We start from the raw sequence: 17975 nt of genomic DNA on the forward strand, positions 1-17975 counted from the left end.
TAGCATGTGTCTCTTGGATCCTTCTAGCTGTAAGTCTGAAGTTACTAACCTATGTTCAGTAACACATTATTCACCTGGGAAGGACTTTGTATTTATGAGTACCTGTCTATCCTGCTTGAATGTAGTCAATCTGGCTTGTGTGCCTACTAAAATGATAAGTGATTAAGTGACTCACTGGTTTCCTAAAGTTAGTGTGGCAGTTCATTTGCATCACAGAACTACAGACCAGATCCAATACCTCCATGGATTCCACTTGGATGTTGCCCTATTTATTCATTGAAGCCTCCTTCTCACACACATTGAAGCCTCCTTCTCACCAACTCTAAACTCAACTGCAAATTTCACAGAAACTGATATTGACAGACTCTATTTCAGAAGAGGAAGAAAAGTTTTATTTTTAATAACACATGCAGTTCAGTGTATCCAGAAGTGCAGGACTACCATATCTTAGTAAAGATTTGGGAAAGAATTACTCCAAATGACAATCTGGAAAAGTTAGGCTTTCAGGGCAAAGAGACTAGTTAGCATGTAGTTTTCAGATATAATCTATAAGTGGAATTGTTAAAGTTCATTATGTAATAATTATTGTTGTTATCTAAATTCCAGCAATGGAGCTTTTGTTTCCTTGCTGGAAACCAGCTTCCTCCTCCTAGAAAGTATTTTGGTAAAAAAAAAAAAAAAGAAAGTTATACATACATTAATACAAACATATATATACACACACACACATTAATATACAAACAATTACATGTAGAGAATGTGTTTATATGAAATGTTATTCACTCCACCTACTTATCTCTCATTTTTCTTATTTTTGTCTAATTTTTCAACCTAATATATATATATTTATATATATATTTATAAACGCTATCCCCTACTATACAATAACCTTTCATTTTCTGAAGAGCATGCTATGACTGCTTCATGGAGCTATGACTGAAGAGGAGCTATGACTGCTTCATGGAGCTATGACTGAAGAGGAGCTATGACTGAAGAGCTATGACTGCTTCATGGAGCTATCAAAATCCATACTAGTTGATTCTATATTTTGCTTTTATGATATTGTCTCAGTATTGTACCTGCTTGCATGGTTATATATATACATGATTATATCTACTAGTAACACTAGGCAACAAAGATTTTGTTACAGAAGACCAAATATGTGTTTCTAGCTAATTTCGGTATGCTGATTTCAAATCTATAATTAGATGTTTTCTATCATATCTGGATTTTGTTTAAAATGAAAATCACTCAGTAAAATTTCCTACCACATCCAGATTTTGGTTGTAATCAAATTAATAACAATAATATGAAACTTGCTTTTCAATGTGAAAGCAATTTTTGTTTGTCAACTATATGAGGTCTGATAAATTAAGTATCTGGACTGTTGCCATAGTAACAAAGCTAGAGTACACAGAGTGAAGCTGCTTGGCAAAGATTGACCTTGAACTCTGTTGTACATGTGCACTAAGTTTTAATGTTGTAGCTCACTTCCGCTGTTTACAGCAGTACTTGGAAAGAAGGTGTGTAATATGTGATTATCGCATTGACCATGACAGAAGGTTGTCATGGCAATACCTGCTCAGAGGCCTATGCAAAGTTGCAGAAAGTGTATGAGAGGAGTGTGTGATCCGCACACAAGTGTATGAGTGGTTCAGACGTTTCCAAGATGGCCGAAAAAATGTCGATATTGATGATCGTTTTGGGAGACACACAACCAGTAGAACTGAGAAAAACATCACAGATGTGAAGGGAGGTTGTCTAATTACCATCTGGGAGTTATCAGAGGATGTGCAGATTAGTTACAATTCAGTTCAGTCCATTATCACTGAAGGTTTAGGTATGAGACAAGTTTGTGCCAAAACTGCTTTCAACTGACCAAAAAGACACTTAGGGTTTCAGTTGTACAAGATCTCCTTGATTGTGTTGAGAATGATGAAAACTTTGCATAGGCCTCTGAGCAGGTATCATCAAGCTTTTGGCAAAATTTGATGCAGATTCTCTGCTCAACTTTCTCTGTCATGGTCAATGTGACAATCACACGCTACACACCTTCCTTCCAAGCACTGCTGTAAACAGCGGAAGTGAGCTAGAACGTTAAAACTTAGTATGCATGCACAGCAGAGTTCAAGGTCAATCTGCACTAAGCAACTTCACTCCGCGTGCTTTAGCTTTGTTACTATTTCAACAGTCTGGATACTTATAGATCAGACCACGTATATAAATTTTGATCAATAAAACTTATCCCAAGTTGGCAACACTGAGTCAAGAGCATAGTAATGGCTGAATGGTCAGTCATTATGTGACAGTCAAGTGGAGCAGTTGTTGAAACACTCTACTGGTAAGCAAGTAACTGGCTGTGGTAACTTGTGTATTTTTATTGCATTTGTTTTGTACTACACTATATTTCTTTTTATTTTGTACATTGTAATTATTACTTCCTACACTTTTTTTTTTGTTTTCCAGACATTGTATGGTAACTAAAATGCAATCAAATAGATGTGTTTGTGTAAATTACCCAAACAACTTCTGCTATATTTCTGGACAATATACACCTAAATGTAGGGTGTGTTATGTCATTCTGTGAAAATTTCATATAGATTTTTGAAACCCAATTTTTTCATTAAAACAAAGGTCAAAGAATGAAGAAATCAATGTTTCCATTTTTTGCTTCTGCCACCTTTAAAAATGGTGGCCAAAGTCATTAATCCTGCATGATTTTCCATTAAATCAAGAAAGAAAATGGGTTAAAATTATGCAATGTATTGTTTTTAAAGCCAAGAATTTCAAATATGACATTTGTAATTATGAAAAAGTTATATTTTGAGCATGAGAGCCATATTTCTTTTAATGGCTACCAAAAATGGATATCTTACCAAGTATTCTGATAATATACTTATATAACTACTGTTCATGAATATGGTGCTAATATTTTACTTGTCAGAATTAATTTTGAATGTTGTTTATACCACATACTGTAAAATCTTTGGGGAGGATTCATATGGGTAGTTCGGGGTGGGTGAGTAAGCAAATGTTTTCTCTCAATAATTGTGATTCTTTTTCTCTTTGCATGTCCCTGAATTATGACATGGAATCTGTAGGTCAACCTCCTGCTAAAAGAATCCATCTTGAACATCCTCTGACTCACTACAAGCTATGCATCATCAGCCAAATCAACAAGACTGGACCCACAGTAAGAAATTTAGCTGTAGAGACATTTCAAAAATTCGTCAGGCAAATGAATACTTTGGCCGACTTGAAAGGTCCAGAATTTGCTACTTTGAAAGAAAGACTTGACAAGGACATTACTGCAGATTATTTGATAAAACAACAAGCATTCTGGCATAGAAAATGTTATTCCATTGCAACCAACTCAGACCACCCGAAGAGAGCAAAGGCTAGATATGATGCAACAATAGCAAAGGAGACAATATCACCTCTTAAACGCAAGTGAGGTTGCCCATCCAATGTTCAAGAACCATCAACCTCATCTGGCTCTTTCACAAGATCAAAATCAAAATCATTCCAAAAATCTAAATGGTTCTTTTGCCAAAGGAAAGAATTAGGAAAGTTACATGTATGCAGCACTGAGAATATTGGGTATCAAATATATGAAATTGTGTAGAAAAGTGATAATGAGAGCTGGAAAGTATATCATGCAAAAATCATAGCTGAGAAAGATCCCCTGTCAAAAGATATAATGTATCACAAATTATGTATGGCAAGACAGTGGGCAAAGTACTGCTCTTCTCCTAAAGGGTTTACAAGCACCAATGGAAGTTGTCTTACTGGTACAAAAGAAAAATGTAGTGTTAAAAGCATTGCAGGAGGTCTTTAGATGGTGGCAAAATTATGTCTATAGTAGCGGTAGAGAAGTTCTACAAAGAGTGCATGAGTGACTAGTATAGATAATGTAGAAATGAATTGTACACAACTAAAGGAAAAGATTTTGAAACACTGCAAAAACATCAAGTTTACAAGACCTATAGCTGTCAAATTCGATCATGAGAAAGACATGCTAAAGCTTTTTGATGTAAGCAGAATAATAAAACACGCAATTCATAAAGCCAAATATAACCCTTGAAACTTTAGTGGTTGCCTGAAGGGGGATGACAAATATATACCACATGAGCTGTATTCACTGTTGCGTTGGATTATTGAAGGTATGAAGATTGGGACGAGTGAAGACAGAAGAAATACAGTAAACATAATGTGCCAAAATGTAGTGCAACAAATAATCCAGGTGCACAAGTCAGATAAACAAATGTCATACAAGACAAAATCTGATGTTTCTAAATTTCGTTCTGCAACTGAAACACTACTAAATGAATACTTTGGCCGACTTGAAAGGTCCAGAATTTACTACTTTGAAAGAAAGACTTGACAAGGAAATTACTGCAGATTATTTGATAAAACAACAAGCGTTCTGGCATAGAAAATGTTATTCCATTGCAACCAACTCAGACCACCTGAAGAGAGCAAAGGCTAGATATGATGCAACAATAGCAAAGGAGATAATATCACCGAAACACTACTAACATGTAGAATTTCCTTGCATTCCTATCATGCACACAGACGCAAGAGAGAAATTGGCTTTCTTCACCATTCTGCAACAAAACATATTTCACAGATAGCTTGTGTAGTGAAGGACAATATGAAGAAACATGAAGGAATTTATATTGCAGCTAATCTTAGCAAGGACAAACCAATTCTTGGATCACTGGACAACATTGACGGTCAGGTAGCCACTCCAGATGGTAGAAACTCTTTTCATGGCACAGCCATTGCTGTTTACCAGGAAATAGCCCTTATTGGTAAGTAGATTTTCAGTGACCCATTAAACCTCAATCAACTTATTGACTTGAGATGGGTAGACGTACCCAAGTCACTGCTAGATGTACAAAAGACTAACATTACTGGAAATCCAACACCTTACCAAAGTCCACATTGTCCAGACTTCCCACCAGGTCAGTATGATGAAGAATCCAAGACAACAGAGGAAACTGATCTGGCATAGCAGTCTGACATTCCAATAGACAGAAATTTGGGACCAGAAATCTACAGGCTTCTGAATCTGAGACATGTGCCTCTAGCGAGACTGATGAACCAACAATTGAATCTGAAGATATTGAAGTTACCACTGAAGAATTTAACGATAATTCAAAATTAGACTCAAAGAAGCAGGATATACCTTTATGGGGAGCATACAATTCATTTATTATTGAGAGGGATGGTAAAGTAGATTATGCACACCCATTATAAATTCTGTAACCAATCACAGGTCAACATTGATAACAGGATGAGAAAATCTTTCTAAATTAAGCAAGATAATTAGAGGGGAGAATGCACCACCTATATCTGTTTGGATGGCAATGGATCTCTGCAAGAGGGCTTTGAAAATTCCATACTTAGAGGATCACATAGTATTTTACATAGTATTGTGTGCTTTGAGATGTCTTAGCCAAAAGATAGATCAGTTATGGATTGAGGCAGAAATTTATTCAAGTGTAACTATGAACCAGTGATTAGTGGTAAGCACTACAACAGGGTTGTCATCTGGTAACTTTGTCAGAGTGTCATCAGGTAACTTTGCAAGCTCTTGCAGACTTGTGACTAGAAAACTTCTTTGACAAAAATCCAGACATTGCAGTGAACATAGATAGTATAAGTTCAGAATATTTTGGGAGCAGTCAGTTAAAAGAGGGGCATAGCAAACTATGAGACGAAGGCAATTGATCTTGCTAAAAAACTCAAAGAGTTTGATCTCACTTAGAAATATCCTCTTTATAAATGCATGAGACAGTACATGAAGTTAACAAGGTGAAGGTCAGCAATGAATTTTGTGCAGGCAGGAGTTCTCCAAGGCTTAGTTCTCAGCCCTCTCTTATTTATCATTGTCCTCCAAACCATAAAAGTAGTATCTAAAACTGGTCACCCTTAGGAACTTCTGTATGCTGATGACCTTGTTCTTATATCCAAATCTATAGTAGAATCAGAGAAGAATTTCAGGTATGGAACCAAGGTTTGGAATCAATGCATCTTGTTAATTTAGCAAACACAAGTTACTAATCCCTTCAGGGAGGTATTGTTCAATATGTAGGTGTAGATAGAAATTCTATTTGATGTACTTTGAGCAAGCTGTGGACACAAGAAGTGCAATGTAATCACAAAGTTTAACAGAAAGTTGTGTGTGAGGCAGATATGCAGGAACTGTAAACATTATGAACACACAGGAAATAGAATTTTCTCAAATGTTCTAGGAGGTAGATAGTTTCTATTACCTAGGTGATTGAATTAGCAGTGGAAGAGGAGGCTCTAAAATTGTAATTGCTAGAATTAGAATCAATTGAGCAATGTTCAGAGTAACAAAGGCCCTCTCCCTCAGAAGGAATGCCAGATTGTATGATGCTTGTCTATTGACAATTCTACATGGTAGTGAAATGTGGGCTGTGAAAGCAGAGATCGTGCAAAGGCTTGAAAGTCAGTATGCTTTACTATATGAGCAATGCCAGTGTGCATGTTGTGAAAAAAATTGGATATAAGAGGCATCAGAAGTAATGTGCAAGAGAGAAGACTGCACTGGAATGATCATGTGGTGTATATGGATGAGGATAGCTGCATAAAGTAGTGCCAATATCTAATTGTGGAGGGGACTTGTGCAAGAAAAAGGCATGGAGAAAGTAGTGAAAAATGATCTTTAGAAGCTGAGCCTCACAGAGGAGATGACAAAGGACTGATAATTGGTGATTTGCTGTGCTTGAGAAGATCACACCTAGCTAAATAAAACTGAAGCCATAAGGCATATCCTTTATGTCCATGTTCCCACCCCACCCTGCATAATCTATCCCTGACAAACTTCTTCCCAATGCTTCCCCCTTCCTCCCACCTGTGCTTACCATTGCTGTACTCCCCTCTTCTTTATTTCCCAATCTCCTCTGTTGAATCTTCCAAACAACCCCTCCCTCTATTTCTGTCCCCTCACTACATTCTCTTTCCTCCACCTACAACTCTCCTTTCTCAACCTTGCATGCAAACTTACCCACTTACTCACCCCAGCCAGTCCTTGGAGACCAAGGACTGGCTAAGGTGAGTGGGTGGGTCACTTATCTACACATCCCTGTAACTTGAGTGTACCTGTTGCATTACATCTTTCTTTCCCTTCTTTGTCTTACTCAGAGAGCCATGTATCTCCTTTACTGTAAGGTGCCTATTTCTGTCCCTCTCCTCATTCTCTAACCTCTCATCTGGTACAAAGCCATCTTCTTCAATACTAACCCCAACTCAGTTGCAGGATCTTGTCTTGTAAGTTATTTGGTGAACTCACTCTGGTGCCATGTAAAAAGCATCCAGTACACTTTGTAAAAGTGGTTGGCATTAGGAAGGGCATCCAGCCATAGAAACCATGCCAAAGCAGACTGTAGAGTTAGGTGCAATCTTCTGACTTACTAGAACAGAGGCATATAGATGTGTGTGAGGTGGAGAGGAGCCTCAGATTAGATTTCTCACAGGCAAAGAACAGAGATATAATATATTCCGGGTGAGCAATAGTGATGTGTGAGAGGAGTAAGCATATTTTTGGTAGAGAAAGATTGCTTTGTATCAGATGAGAGGTTAGAGTATCAATAGAGGGATAAAAATAGAGAAGGTGATCGAGGTAAGAGTATGCAACAGGATATTTAAGCTCAGGCTAATATTGGCTAATTCAATAACAACATATATTTCTGCATAAGCTCCTCAATTGGGTCTAGCAGATGAACAAAAGAACCCATTTTACAAAGCATTTTTGCATATTACCTCAATGACAAACAATAGTGACATTATTGTTGTGACTGGTGACTTCAATGGATATGTTGGGCAGCAATCCAATGGATTCCATGGTGTATAAGGAAACTATGGTTGTAGTGCTGGGAAAGAGGAGGGAACAAAACTCTTGGAGTTCTAAGATGTAAGTGACTTCAAGAAACTAACCAGTTGCCTGATCACCATCATTCTGGTGAGCACACAAGCCAGATTGGCTACATTCTCACTAGAAAACAGGATAGGCAGAGACTTGTGCATGCAAAGCTCTTCATGGGTGATGAATGTACAACCTAGCATAGGTTAGTAGCTAGTGACTTCAGACTTAAAGCTAAAAGGACTCAGAGATGTACACCAGTCTGGAAAGGAAGTTATGGAAGCTTAAAGATTCAGTGAACAGTCAGAAATTTAGAGAAGTACTAGATGAAGCATTTGACAAAAAGGAGCCAATAGCAACTTGTAATGTAAAGGAAAGCTGGAAGTTCCTTTGGGACAACCTATTGAAAACAACAGACCAAATTTGTGACTAGTTCAAATTTCCAAGACTAAAGGTGACATAATGGTGAAACAATGAAGTTGGCAAAGCCATAAAGGTGAGGAGACGGGATTGGGAAAATGGAGGTAGTAGAGAAATATACCAGATCGCTAAACAAGAATTAGAAAGGAAGATGTTTGCTGATGTTCTTTGGTTGTGAGGATCAGAGGCATGAAGTGTTACAGATTGTAAGGCAGTGTATTAGAGAAAATTGTAATTTGAGCGAGTGTGAACAGATGGATGATGGTGCACTTGGTGGTTCTGAAAAGAAAGAGGCATAGAAATACTATGAAAGGTTACTAAACATGGAAAATACATGGGAGAAATGGGATATCTAGATGTGAACCTCATGAGTTGACAAGAAGATCCCATGGTCCATCAGGAAATACCATCAAGATGCTTAAAATATCTGATAGCATGGGATACAACTTAGTTGCCTGTATAGTTAATCAGGTTGAACAAGAAGGTATTGTGTCCAATGACTGGTGTAGCAGCATTATAGCTAGCTGTTACAAGGGTAAAGGAGAAGCCATGGAGAAATAATAACAGTCGTGTCAAACTGCTGGACCAGGTTATAAAAATTATGGAAAGGATTTTAAGCTCAACTAATTAGCAAGAGTGTTAATTTAGACAGGATCCAGTTTGGTTTTACACTAGGAAGAAATAATATTGATGTTTTCTACTAGTAAAGCACTACAGGGAAAGAATTTAGTCAAAAATAAACCACTGTGACATCTGGTGAGGTGGAGAAAGTCTTTGACAGAGTCCATCACTCACTCATCTGGCAGGTACTACAGAATTTTGAGATAGATGAATGTCTGGTGAGAGCCATCCAAACTATGTATAGCGATGCTGACAGTAAGGTGAGAGTTAATAATGAGTATAACAATGAAATTAATGTGCAGGTAGAATTTATCCGGCTCACTTCCCAATCATTATTTGTAGGAGAATTAGAAAATAAATTCTGTTTAGCCTAAAAGTTAACTTAGGAAAGACTCAAGTTCTGGTAAGCAAGAAACAGACAAACCAGTAATCCCTTCGGGAAAATGGCCCTACTCATTATGTAGCAAAGGTATAGGTAGAAATTTCATGTGGCGTACCAAGTGTGAGCTATGGTCACATAAGGGGTGCAGTGGAATCACAGGATGGTTAATAGAGAAAATGGATTTTGTATGCATAGGAGCAGTGAGCACCAGAAATACATTTCCTTGAATGTCCAGAAGGATCCTTAGAGCTAATAGATAGTTTCTGTTACGTAAGTGATCTAATTTAGCAGTAGAGGAGGTTGTTTTGAAAGTACAATTGCTAGAATATGAGTGAGATGGAGAAAGTTTAGAGAATTATTATCTTTATTGGCAACGAAAGGTACCCCTCGAGTGAAAGGCAGATTGGATGATGCTTGTGTCAAACAGCAATGCTACATGGTAGCAAAATGTGGGCTGTGAAAGCAGAGAACATACAAAGGTTTGAAAGAAACAAAACCAGAATTCTGTCATGCCAGTGTGCATGTACAACAAAATGTAGATGTGTTGAGAGAAAAATTGGATGTGAGAGACATCACATGTAGTGTGCAAGAGAGAAGACTACTTTTATGGATGAAGACAGCTGCATAAAGAAGTGCCAATCGCTAAATGTGGACAGAACCTGTGGAAAATAGAAACCCAGTAAGACATGGGACCAAGTTGTGAAAAATGATCTCCAATTGTTGAACCTCACCAAGGAGATGACAAAGAACCAAGATGATTCATGTGCTTAAGATGACCTGTTGATCTAAGCAAAAATTAGGCCTTTAAGACATGTTGGTTATGTTTCTGCCCTTGCACACAGTCTGTTCTTAATGAATCTCTCCCCAACAACTCATCTTCCTAACTCCTCCCCTCCACCTGTGTTCACCACTTTCTGCATTTTCCTTCTCCTTTCCTCTATCTCCCACTCACCTTTCACACTTTCACATCTTCTTGTCCACATATCCTGTCCAGTCCATGGTTCCACTTCGTTTATATTCATCCCCCTGTACCTTGAAACTAAAACCCTGACACATCTTCACCACATTCTCTCTCTCTCTCTCTCTCTCTCTCTCTCTCTCTCTTTCTCTGTTACACACACACACACACACACACACATACATTGAGGAATTAACCAACAAATCTACATCTGTGAACTAGAGAGGTACGACTGTGATGTTTACCTGATGTCAAGTATCCACAGAAGCAGCTTTAGGTTCATCATGATGGCTAACCAATGAGTTGGGTTCAATATTTTGTTTAAGTTGCTGTAGTTGTTGTTGTTGTGTTGTTGCTAGATTCATGTCTGTTATTTCTTTAGATTCCTTCTCAAGTTTTCCAAAACCCATTTTGAATTTTTTAGCATTTTCTGTTTGATATTTCAAGAGATTCTGCACATTAGTTAGGTTTTTCATCAATATCTAAAAGAAAACAGAGAAATAGAATGAGCAAGAAACGGAGAGAATGAGGAGGAAAGTAATAGAGAGTGAGGGTGAGAGGAGAAGTAAGAGGGAGAAAATAGGTAAAAAGATTTCTTGAATTCAACTTTCCTTTGAGTTAAATATTTTGATAATTATGTGCTTAGTGGTGTGGTGATGGTGTTGGTGATGGTGTTGGTGATAATGATGGTGATGATGGTTAGTGGGGTGATAGTGATGATTATGAGCTGGTGTTGATAATAATGATGATGATGACATCAATGATGTTAGATCAGATTAGATATTGTTGACAGAAAAGTTGGCTTACATCATTTTTCTGGTTAGATTTCTCCAATTGTTTCAATGTTTCTTCCTTTTCAATGTTCAGCTGAAATAATAGAAGACTCCAACTAGGAAAACCAACTGCTAAAAGCCATTTAAAATGAATGCAAAACAGTAAAGCAAGAATTTTTCTCCATAGCAAAACCGTGAAAAATGCCCCTTTAGAGGTCAAGTATGTCCCAAACATATTTGATACCACTGCTTCATGTGCCACCAATATATTTTGTTCTGGCCTAGTGGCTGTTGCATGTGATCAGTAAATATATTGGATCATCTCATAAATAATGCAATTTTTTTATACTTCCTTTATTTTTCAAATTAAGATAAACAAAGTTCTTTTTTAATCTAAAATATACTCTCCTTCATTTTCTACAATGCTCTTCCATCTATCTGGTAGACTTGCAAAGCCCCTCTTCAAAAATTCACTTGTCTGTGACGAAAAATACTCCTTTAGTATTGTTCTGATCTCGTCTACAGAGTTCATATTTTTTCCATCCAAATGATTTTGAAGACTGCAGAATAAATGATAATCAGATGGGGCAATGTCCAGTGAATATGGTGGGTGGGGCATCGTTTCCCATTCAAACTGCTCCAACCTTTGGAATGTCATCCTCACCGTATGTGGCTGAGTATTATCCTGATGAAAGAACACCTTTCATCATGAAACCAAAGATGGTCCTTTTTCTTCTAGTGCTGACTTAAGCCACTCAAGCTGCTCGCAGTAGATCTCCTTTATCATTTAGTTTGGGTTTAAAAGTTCAAAGTGGACTAAACCTTTCATATCTCACCAAACAGATAACAACACCTTACATGGGTGAAGACATTCTTTAACCTGGGGTCCCGGTGTTTCTTCTTTCCCTACCCACTATATCGGTGCTTGACATTTTTATAGAGAACCCATTTCTCATCACCAGTCACTATTTGGTCCAAAAAAGGTTCATTCGTGAGACGTGACAGCAAAGAAGAGCATACGTTCACTCTCTGTGTGCAAGAAAGTTTGTGAGGAACCCATTGACCCAATTTGCTGACTTTTCCAATGGCACGCAGGTGTCAATGAATGTCTGAATGACCAAATCCAAACTTCTCTGCTAGTTCCTCAACAGTTAAGATTGGATTTTGTTCCACCAGGGTTTGCAGGACATCCTCGTTGAGCTCTACAGATCTTCCAGGACATGGCTCATCTTCTAGGCTGTAGTTTTCAGCCCAGAATTTCTGGAATCACCATTGACACTGGCTTACACTTATTGTCCAATCCCCATACACTACATTAATATTCCTTGCACTTCCTGTTGCGTTGTTACCTTTATTGAACTCATAAAACAAAACATGCTGAATGTGCTCCTTTGTCACTCTAGCTTTGAAAAAATAACTGTTAAAATTGAACTCCACTCTTCAAAATTTGCACTAAGAATAAGTATAAGGTAAAATTACTACCTGCTTTTATAGCAAGTTGATGCAAGTAGTTTATCCTGTCCCCATCTGACTTTTAATTCATGCAATTGAAAAATCCGCATTATTTATGGGATGACCCAATATTTTCTGATTTCTTATAAGGAAGCTAAACCTTCCAGTTACTTTAGAGTTGTCTGAATATCTTGTACTGAACAGAGCAAAGAAACTCAAAATGCATCTACTTGTCCATAGGTGGCATTCTAAAGCAGGAATTTCTCCAAACTGCCATGAAAATACTTCTTTACACATCAAATATGTCCCAGACTTGTTTGAATTGATCTAAAATTTCTTTACATACATGTGTATGTAAACACATGGTTCTTGGTTCAGTCCCAGTCTGTGGCACCTTGGGCAAGTGTCTTCTTACTTGGGCCAACCAAAGCCTTCTGAGTAGATTTGGCAGATGAAACTGAAAGAAACCTTGTTTGTGTGTGTGTGTGTCAATCAATATTTATTATTCAAAATTCAATGAAGAAATATGAATAATAGGGGAAAAGGGTACAATCAGTCATTGGAATACATAGTTTATTAAGGCTTTCTACACATCTCCATCTTCAGATGCTAGAAGTATTTCATAGAGCGATATCTCACAGTTTGCACAAATCATACAGTGGTAAGTCATTCTTGGTTATTTCCTCTCACGCTTTCCACCTTGTGAGGTGCTTAAAGCAACAAGCACTGTTGATAACATTCAGTGAGTGGGTGTTGCAGTTGGTGACCAATCTAGCTCAGCCAATGTTCATTTATCTTTGTGCTTATTTGCTATTCTTCAGCCATTTGATACAATATATCATTGGAAATGTGGTCATTATAGGATATCTGATATATTTTCCTCAGATTTTTTTGTATGGAAAGTATTCACCATGGCCCTTTGCCAATTCATATTTGTTACCCATGTCTTGCATCCATATATAAAAATTTGAAGAAAGAATTTTGTACATCTTTATCTTCAATGTTGAGTTGATGTCAGACGACCAGAGGTGTTGAAGCTACGACATTGCTCTACATGCCACTCTCCTTCTGTGTTTGAGCTGTGAGAGAGATCAGTTACAGTTGATCCAAGATAAGTGAATTTATCAACCCTGGATAGTTGCTTTCCATTTGCCGGGATACCTGTTGTTTCATCTGAGTTTATATTAACGGTGATGCACTCTGTCTTCTGTTCACTTATTTCTAGCCCCACAGTCTTTACTTCTTGCATGACATGATCTAAGTAGTTTTGTGCTTCTATGAGGCTAAGAGCAAAGAGAACAATCTCATCTGCAAATGCCGGATAGGCCAACTTATGTGACTCTGATATGCGAATTCCATCCTCCGTATGCAGTTTTCATCACATGATCCATAACCACCAAAAATAGATAAGGTGTTAAGGTATCACCTTACAGAATTCCACTCCAAGGTGTGAAGCAGAGATGTTGGAAGTAAATTCAAGGGCTGGGTGGAAGGAGCACACTATCTTCATGAAGGTGGTGAGTTAAGTATGGACGAGAGAAATGGTTATGATGCAATCATCAATATACCTACCATTAACAAGGACATGTTGCAAAGTCCAACCCTCACCTCAACATGGTGCAGCTAGTAGAAACGCTGAGTCAAATTCCCAGTGGGCTAACAAAGGTTCTGGTGAAGATAGTAGGGTTAATCACCTGCCATTGAATGTGATAGATCTCCATTTACCTTATTATTAATACTCGCCGTCATCGTCGTGGCACTCCGTCAGTTACGATGATGAGGGTTCCAGTTGATCCAATCAACGGAACAGCCTACTCATGAAATTAACAAGCAAGTGGTTGAACACTCCACAGACACATGTACCCTTAATGTAGTTCTCGGGGAGATTCATTGTGACAGAGTGTGACAAGGCTGGCCCTTTGAAATACAGGCACAACAGAAACAGGAAGAAAGAGTGAGAGAGTACAGCAAAGTTCACCACCACCCTCTGCCGGAGCCTCGTGGAGCTTTAGGTGTTCTCGCTCAATAAACACTCACAATGTCCAGTCTGGGAATTGAAACTGCGAGTCCGCTGCCCTAACCACTGGGCCATTGCACTGGTGTTAGGAAGGGCATCCAACCATAAAAAACATGCCAAAACAGACAAAGAAGCATGGCGCAGGCTCCTGCCTGGCCAACTCTTGTCAAACTGTCCAACCCATGCCAGCATAGAAAGAGGATGTTAAATGATGAAGATGTGGCTGTGTGGTAAGAAGCTTGCTTACCAACCACATGGTTCCGGGTTCAGTCCCACTGTGTGGCACCTTGGGCAAGTGTCTTCTACTATAGCCTCGGGCCGACCAAAGCCTTGTGAGTGGATTTGGTAGACGGAAACTGAAAGAAGCCCGTCGTATATATGTATATATATATATATACATGTGTTTGTGTGTCTGTGTTTGTCCCCCTAGCATTGCTTGACAACCGATGCTGGTGCGTTCATGTTCCCGTCACTTAGCAGTTTGGCAAAAGAGACCGATACAATAAGTACTAGGCTTCCAAAGAATAAGTCCTGGGGGTCGATTTGCTCGGCTAAAAAAGGCGGTGCTCCAGCATGGCCGCAGTCAAATGACTGAAACAAGTAAAATGACTGAAAATGACTGAAATATTTATAGACCATAAAAAGTGAGCAGGTGAATATATTTATTTAGCCACTCAATTGATAGCCATAAAATTATGGCTGTTTTGCAGCTTTCATCATGTAATAATAATTTCAGTGTATAATAAATTATTTTACATGCCTGCACCAGTATGCATGCTACACATTGCACAGTACAATTGTACATTTACAGATCAATGCAGATATAGAAGGCTAGTTCTTCAGATCACCAGAACATGATGTATACTCTCTGCATATACATACAAAATTATCCATTATATATACAATGTATGGAAGACTAATAATTGATAAAATTCAAATCTTATTGTCATTAAAGGATAAATGTAAATAATAATGACATTTGTATGTTATCAATTAAGATGCTGGATTAAGATCTTTAGGAACTTGACCATCCTTAATGTAAACAAAAGACAGGAAGGGGATAGGAGACAAAGTAAAGTAGTTAGATTAAATAAAAAATATTTTGAGTGTTTGAAAATACATATAAACAATAAAATAAAACATAATAGGGAACAGTCAGCTGGAGATATAAAAATTAAACTAAGGGATAGCTTTGAACAACAGTTGCTTTCAAATAGGGCAAAAAGGTCAAATGGCATTCAAATGCATTGTGTCTCAATAAACAGAACTGAAGTCAACTGACCTAGCTAAGGAGCAAATACCTATAAGCATTAACATACTAAAATGACAAAAAAACCAACAAAATTCAAACTACACAACCACACACACACAGAGCAGTATATTCATGCTCTTATTAATATACATATATAGCACACAGAAACAAACAGCACACACTCAAACATATGTATACATAAGTGATTACATGACCAACTAGGCTATCAGATGTTATACATCGCTGATCACAATGCGTTTTTGCATTGTTTTAGCCTTCAAATAATGCCACCTGCTGGCTATGCAAGCAGGCCAACATTGCCCCCTGATCAGAAGGGGGAATGGAGCAATATGAAATGAAGTGTTTTGCTCAAGAGCACAACATGCACCCAGTCTGGGAATCAAACCCACAATCTAGTGATCATGAGTGCAACAGCCTAACCACTACGCCACATGCCTTCACTGTATAAACACAAAATGTATATACAGAAATACATATGCACAATATAAAAAAAATACTCATACAAAGGAATACATACATATATGTCTCTAATATATATGTCTCTTCTATATATATATATTACATATGAATATGTAATATATATATTGCTAAATACATAACATAAAGGTACACAAAACACACTGGCTAACTATAAATATGCAGACACACCTATCTATTTAATGTACATATTAAATATACATTGATACACGTAAACAGATATGGATACACACACACACACACACACACACACACACATATATATATATATATATATATATATATATATATATATATATATATATATATGTATGTATGTATATGCATGATTCTGTAATTCTAAAACTTCAAACCTCTATATACTCCTGTCTGCATCTTCTTTTTTATTAATATACATTAATCTTGCTTCTATAATCATGTTTCGAAGATTCAATCTAATTGAAAAGTTTACATTGGCACAGGAGTGGCTGTGTGGTAAGTAGCTTACTTACCAACCACATGGTTCCGGGTTCAGTCCCACTGCATGGCACCTTGGGCAAGTGTCTTCTACTATAGCCTCGGGCCGACCAAAGCATTGTGAGTGGATTTGGTAGACGGAAACTGAAAGAAGCCTGTCGTATATATGTATATATATATGTATGTGTGTGTATATGTTTGTGTGTTTATGTCTCCGTAACTTAGTAGTTCGGCAAAAGAGACTGATAGAATAAGTACTAGACTTCCAAAGAATAAGTCCTGGGGTCGATTTACTCGGCTAAAAGGTGGTGCCCCAGCATGGCTGCAGTCAAATGACTGAAACAAGTAAAAGAGATCAATCGGAACATTTGTATGCAAATGCTTATATACATATCTTTTGTGCTAAGATATCTATGTACAACTAATAATATATACAATTTATTTTGACTGTGGCCATGCTGGAGCACTGCCTTTAGCTGAACAAATCGACCCCAGGACTTATTCTTTGTAGGCCTAGTACTTATTTTATTGGTCTCTTTGGCCAAATTGCTAAGTTACGAGGATGTAAATGCACCAACATCGGTTGTCAAGTAACGGTATGTGGATAAACACAGGCACACATATACATACATATATATATATATATATGACAGGCTTCTATCAGTTTCCGTCTACCAAATCCACTCACAAGCCTTTGGTCAGCCTGAGGCTATAGTAGAAGACACTTACCCAAAAGTGCCATGCAGTGGAACTGAACCCGGAACCATGTGGTTGAGAAGCAAGCTTCTTACTTCACTGGTTAATTGTACATATTAATTATGATAATTTTTCAATTATTATATAAGGTTAATTCCTATATAAGAGTTTAATATATTGAATAAATATGTAATTAATTATTGCAACATAAAGTATCTAAGTTTCTGTTAAGCATTACGTAGAATTTCTATTTGTAGTTTTTATTCTTTAATTATCCATTAAGCATAACATAGAATTCTTGTCTGCAGTTTTTATTCTTTAGTTATCCAGTGATGTCATCAATGAATGTTTATAAAAATATTCATTCTTTTAGGTCATTTTTTTAAAGTTGTTTTTTTTAGATTGCTTTTCTATGAAGATTTCAAATTGTCAAAAAATATAGAATTAGTATGATATTTTTTATCTTTTATTCTTATAAAGTAAATTGGTTATTCAATGACATTGCTATTGGTTGAATGAATGAATGTTTTGAATTTGATTTAGGCATTCCTTTTTG

General features: G+C 37.3%; 1 protein-coding gene across 6 annotated transcripts in view; it reads right to left on the reverse strand.

The window, feature by feature from the left end:
* Positions 1–369: 369 nt before the first annotated feature.
* LOC106882261 (coiled-coil domain-containing protein 73) overlaps positions 370–17975 on the reverse strand; it is a 295558-nt gene continuing 277952 nt past the window's right edge. For all 6 annotated transcript variants that reach the window (XM_052976425.2, XM_089341927.1, XM_089341925.1 and 3 more), the window contains 3 exons: positions 11083–11142; positions 10521–10757; positions 370–649 (listed from right to left, as the gene is read on the reverse strand). In XM_052976425.2, coding sequence (XP_052832385.1) covers positions 10527–10757; positions 11083–11142 — 291 coding nt within the window. In that variant the 3' untranslated portion in view covers positions 370–649; positions 10521–10526. The remainder of the gene's footprint in view (positions 650–10520; positions 10758–11082; positions 11143–17975) is intronic.

The sequence above is a fragment of the Octopus bimaculoides genome, chromosome 25, assembly GCF_046866305.1.
Source record: "Octopus bimaculoides isolate indiv1 chromosome 25, ASM4686630v1, whole genome shotgun sequence".
In the NCBI taxonomy this organism is placed as follows: Eukaryota; Metazoa; Mollusca; class Cephalopoda; order Octopoda; family Octopodidae; genus Octopus; species Octopus bimaculoides.